The following is a 6000-nucleotide window of genomic DNA, read 5'->3' on the forward strand; positions in this document are numbered from 1 at the left end:
AATATAAAACCAACTGCCAGGAGCAGCAGTGGCATTTTTATTCAGGTAGCACTGACTGACTTCATTTTTTAATTATAAACTACCTGATTCCCATTAATTTTTCTTCACTCAGCAAGTGTTAACAACCCTCTCTCCTTTTTAATGGTCTTGATGTTCCACTAATCTATCTATCCTATCGTTGGTGTTATCTACTCTTTATCTCTCTTCTCCTATCTCACAGCCCTGCTAATTGTTTTTAGCTCTTTTCTCAATCTTAGATCAGCCGTAGATTCCAGTCTTCAGTAGCAGCTACAGTTTCAGTTTTTGGCTGAGCAGTTAAGAGCTTCCGATAATTCAGGTTTGAAGGGTTAACGGCTGTAGCTTTTATCTGAGCAGAAGAGGGAGGATAAGCAAGGCTCTGTCCCTCCTCTCTGCGGCTACAAGTATGGAAATATTTTTTTTTCCTTTATTCTACCTGTCAAAAACAAGATGCATGACTTATTGGTGGTAAGGGTTGTATGCAGTAAAATATTATGTTTAATACTGACTTTCCTTGTGTATGGGACTGAGAGAACCCTGGTCTGCAAGGCCTGTTTAAGAATCTGCTCCAAAGCATTGTCCCTATATTTCAAGACTCCTTTCCCTTGTTCTGGGCTGTGTGTAGATGAAACGGGGACTCTAAATTAACATGGTAGGTTTTTTAAAGCACCACTTCAATTTAGGGCCCTTTAAACCCCCACGTCATGCACACACTGACTTACCTGCTTCTCTGGCAGCAGGGAGGGGAGGGTGAGCTACTGGCTGGTGGAGCGATCCCTAGGTTGGTGGTGGGGACTGGTTCTTGCCTCCACAGCAGCAGTGGCCCCCTCCCAGGTGGCACCTGCCTGCAGGCACCCAGCTTGGGCAGTCCCAGGGGGCACTGCAGCCATAGAAGGGAAGCACCAGGCCCCCATGCAGCTCCTGCAGGCAGGCAGGCTCCAGGGAAAAAAAAAAAAGATCAGGCTCGCCGCTTTTCTTGGGCAGAGCCTGCCTTCCTGGGCTGCTGCCAGGCTGCTTGCAGAACCCCTGAGCTGCACAGAGCCCAGTGCTTTGCTCTGTGGCTGTAGGGACAGCAAACTAAAACTCCTCTGATGAGTTTTAATTAGCTGCACCCCAAGTCATTTAAGGTACATTATGCCACTGAATTTCCTACAGCGGCTGGAATTAATGCGCAATATACTTCTGACGTGTGCAAACACTGACATCATTAAAGTGGTGCAAAAGCATTTAGCCTGCTTGAAAGTGTCGTGCTCACATCCCTGTCATTTCATCTACACATGGCACTGGATAGTGGGTAAGGCTTCTCCTACCTTTCCAGACCACGACAGCCCATTCCAACAGCTTCTCAGCAGAATCCTGTAACTCCTCCTTTTTCATCCTACTAAAGAGAGCAGCTTAGCAGTCTACTACCTCAGATCTTGCATGCCCTCTCTTGTCCATTCAAACTCCTCTGGGACAAGACTAATGCAAAACACTGGGGACTTTGCTTGGACCCATGAGTTGGGCAACTATCTTGAGGTTTAAGTAATTCATGCCAGTATGACAGGCATTTTGTTACTTCTGCAAAGTAGCTCTTATATGATGTAGCAGTGCCTCACAGAATAGCAAGAATTGGCCTTCTACACATCTTCCCCTTCCTTTCCTGACCCAGGAGTCCCCCCAGATACAGTCCTAAGCAACGTTGCATTTTTTTTTTTAAGATTTACTGATGCTAATCTCTTTACATAAACATTCTTCACCCTTTGCTTTTCCTTGCTCGAGGTGAAAATTCAAAATGAGTTAACCGCTGGTTTAATTCCTGTTTGAGGGTGGGAAAAAATATGAACAATTTGTTTTGCTTTGATTTTCATACATTTTCAATAAGACATTTGTTGATGTTATTAAAATATTTCAATGTGTTTAAAATTAAGGGATTTTTTCATAAAGCAAAGGTTTGAAATTATGCTTTTTGCCCTAATTTAGAGCCTGAAATAGCAAACTTTTTTACAGAATTTAAAATCCATTTTTGGCAGCTCTGTTAGATCCTCAGTCTAGTTTAGAGACTGTGAATTTTCTCAGCTGTGACTGCTCACAAGAAATACAAAACTTGGAACAAACACAATTTTTACTACTTGCTTCCTGCTTCCAGTGTCAGTACTTAGAGGTGTTTACTAGAAGTTTTGATACCAGATATTGAAGTAGTGCTAGAAAATTCTTGCATCCATTCTTCACTGCTGAAATCCACAGAATATTATGGAACAGAAATTATTCGGCTGATTTATCTGTACATAGGAGTACAATGAAGGATTTTTTTATAACATCGGCCTTTTGGATAAGTTATGTGTGGAAATATTTTAGGAGCCAGTAATCACTACAGTAGCAGCAGATGTTGGGTAATCACACATGCTTGTTTCCAGATCTTACTGATGATACACTTTTGAGAATTTGGCCCTTTTAGAAAAAGCCTCATCTGCACTAAATCAAGTTCCTTCTTCCATGACAAGCTCTGCTTGTAGACTACACACAAATTGGTAGTGTACAATGTTAGTGATGCTGGATGCCAAATCAAAAAAAGAAGTAGATAAATCAAAGCTGGAGGGAAAATGTCATTTTCCCATCTCTTATTCTTTTCTTTTAAGTATGAGTCATCTGCAGGGTTTGAATATGGAGCCTACAGCACCAGAGTTAAGACCTCTCCCACCAAAGCTAAGGAAGTAACTTCAATAGCTGATATCAATAGTGTCTTCATTGCAGGGTAGACATTAAGAGCAATTTTCTTGCACAAACTCAGTCCAAGGAGCTTGTGTGGTATAACCCATGTTACAAAAAACTTTAACTTCCATCAAAAATGCAGTTAGAGGAATCCCACTGTCTTCTACCAGTCTTTAGAAAAAATGGTTGGTTTACTTCTCCCCAGTCCTAAAGGCAAATGTAGCCTTAAGACTATGGGGGGAACCGTATATGGGGAGAAAAAAAAAGTATCTTTTAGTTATGGTCTGTACAGGTAAACTGTATGGAATAGATATTACAGAAATGCAATACTGCAGAAGCCATTTAAAAATAACTCTATGGGGATATACTAGGGGCTACATGTACACTTTACTGCAATGTTGCCTAATTAGCTTCTCAGTAAAGCATCACTATTTGAAGTGTGATGCTATTAGGCCAGAGTAAACTAATTAAATCTGCCATGGGATAGTACTGCCAGACACAAATACTATCCTATTGTGGAGTTATTTACTTCACCACAATGCACGTATAAACAGTGACTAGGGATGGCTGGGGCACGAGGATGCTACAGTGTGGGGGCTGCCTGCCAGCTAGCGCCACCCCAGCCCAATGTCCTGCAGTCTCAGGCACATGTGTAAATGCTGCACCTCAGAGAAATAAAAAAAAACTTTGATGTGAACTGCACCAGAATTTATTCAGGTTCATTACCTGCACACATAGATGTGCCCCCTTGGACTTAAATAAAAGTGTCTTTTCCAACTGAGATTTTGATACTGCTGCAACCCCACAGAACCAACATATTCTGCTTCAGCAGTGAGTGTACTGCAAGGATACTACTCCAAAGGCAGACTGTCAAAATGAGTTAGAAATCCTTTTTCCAGCCTGAAAAATTCAAACAATCCCTTCCTCCCCCAGAAAAGATACCCAGAGAGTTGTTGGTGTTTTTTGTAGATTTACAGTATGATCTGCTCCTGATCATATCTAGATAAACTTTTATATAGGGCTGTACTTGGGTATTGGAGAATGCTTTTAGTTTGGCACATAATCAAGAATATAGAGGCACAATATTTTAAACCATATATTTACATCATTAAGATATATATATCTCTTAGAGAGAGAAAGTATGTGTGTGTGTGTATATATATATATATTTAGTTATTAAATTATTTTAATTTTTGTAATGGTTTTAAATCTCAAAAAAAATTAGAGTCAAATTACTTTGGGGACAAATACTTGTAGCGATCCTTAATTTATTTATGTTAATTTGCCTGTTCTATAGGAATCATCTAACATGGGATTATTTCTATTATACTTAATTTTATGGGAAAAAAGAGCCAGTAAGAAGACACTCATACTAGAATTGTTAGGAAAACCTATAATAATCAAGCCACTGGCAAATATTGTATCCAAAAGGGAAAGCAATATTTTTTTTAATGTAACATATCCAAGAAAGTAATGTTTGTATGACGTTTTCCATTCTTCCATCACCTAATAGAATCTAATCAGGTGCATCTAATTTTGAAATTGCCCCTTTAATGGAATCTTATACATGACTGCATTGACTCCTTGCTGAATCTGGGAGCATGCCCTACCAACTGATTCCTGATGCATACACTTTTGCAAGTCATGCACTGTAGCCCTCTTAGAGTGGCACTGAGTGCATATCTCTAAACATACCCAAGAAAGAGAACCCAAGAGTTGTGCTGGGTGAGTACTTACGATTATTCTATATTATCTCAGGTTCAGGAGTTGCAGCACACAGCAAGAACAAGTGGGTAGACTTCACTTCATGGCAGCACTCCTTGGTGCAACACAAAAGCTGTATAGATATGCTATAAAAGTCTCCTAATCTGGATTTGGCTCATGGACCATACTGTAGAACAATATTTCTGAAACTCCAGAATATCACCAAAAGCTGTTTTGGGGAGTTGGTCTTTTTGGCAAGTGCATATGTTGAACAGATTTTATACCACCTGGGTATTCAAAATATGGAGGGAAAATCTGACTTGTAATAAAATACTCACTTGAAAGCATATTACATATGACAGCCTCATTTCCATTTTTATTATTTCTATAAAATGAAACATCATTGCATATTTCTCAGCAGAGATAAGAACAGCAAGAGATCAAATCAGACCCCTCTACACAGCACAATGATAGGAATGGATGAGTTATAGAATCCTATCTAATCAGGGTAAAATTCAGTGTGGTGTTTGACAGTAGTCTAGGAAAGGCTGCAATTGATAGAATGAGGCCATTTTGTTACAGAAAACAGAGATTAGATCTCAGTGATATCAGATAAATTCTATGCAATTTATTTGTCTCGTTTTCATTCCTAACCCAATATGGGTACCAACTGAGGTTACTTCAATATAAAGGATTAAGGGAAAAATAACATATTTGCTAACAAGAGACATTTTAGGGAGCAAAAAATTACATGTTTATCCAAGTATTTATATGATTTCATTACATAAAATAAACTGTGTTTCTTTGGGGCAGGGAATTAGATTGGGGGAGAGGGGGACTTTTTCAGGGCATCTTCATTGCTTATATTTTTCACACCAAGAAAGAAGTTTCTTATACCGAGTATAGTTTTTCATACCAAGTATAGAAGTTTGAAGATATACAAACAAAATGTTTGAACAATGTAACACATGTAAAAAAAAGTGGTGAATACTGGTTTGTATTTAAATGAAAAAAGAAAGGAAATCTACCTTAGACAACTTTTTTATCTGATTTAGGGTCTTACAACTGAAAAAAAAATAGTTGCTGGTTACTGCTGAGCAGGATGCCTAAATAAATTGATGGATACATTTCTTTGATTTTTTAGCATACCTCATCTTGTCCTTTGCCACCTATCTTTTTACTACCTGAGCTGTTTTCAGAGGCATTCCTTGCTGTTCCTTGGTGCCCATTACCGTGCTATCATATTTAAATTACCATCATGCTGCACTGAAACAGCTATACAGGTTTCCCTCACTTTATCCTGTACATGTGTTCCTGGAAAACGGTGCATAACTTGAATTCTCATAAAGGAAGCCCACTTTATAATGTAGGATAGGGATACTTTCCAAGACTTTGACTGTACTGACCCCGAGACCCATTTCTACCACTTTTACAAGACAATGTTGGTACTCACCAACAGCAGACAGTACACACAAGCACAGGGCACTCTCATAATGGGGATGGCAACTACAGAAACACATGTTTCAGACAACGAGCAAGGAGCACAGATACACACAGGAGACTATTTTGGTGTGCGTCACTCCCACA

At 39.2% G+C, this 6000-nt stretch overlaps 1 protein-coding gene across 1 annotated transcript in view; it reads right to left on the minus strand.

Moving 5' to 3' along the window:
- The window catches only part of LOC102375705 (neuroligin-4, X-linked), a 58566-nt gene extending 57171 nt beyond the window's left edge, over window positions 1-1395 (minus strand). The window contains exon 1 of the mRNA XM_006025742.2: window positions 1329-1395. Within this exon, the coding sequence (XP_006025804.1) occupies window positions 1329-1395 (67 nt within the window). The remainder of the gene's footprint in view (window positions 1-1328) is intronic.
- Between the last annotated feature and the right edge of the window lie 4605 nt (window positions 1396-6000).

Source organism: Alligator sinensis, unplaced genomic scaffold (genome assembly GCF_000455745.1).
Source record: "Alligator sinensis unplaced genomic scaffold, ASM45574v1 scaffold286_2, whole genome shotgun sequence".
Taxonomy (NCBI): Eukaryota; Metazoa; Chordata; order Crocodylia; family Alligatoridae; genus Alligator; species Alligator sinensis.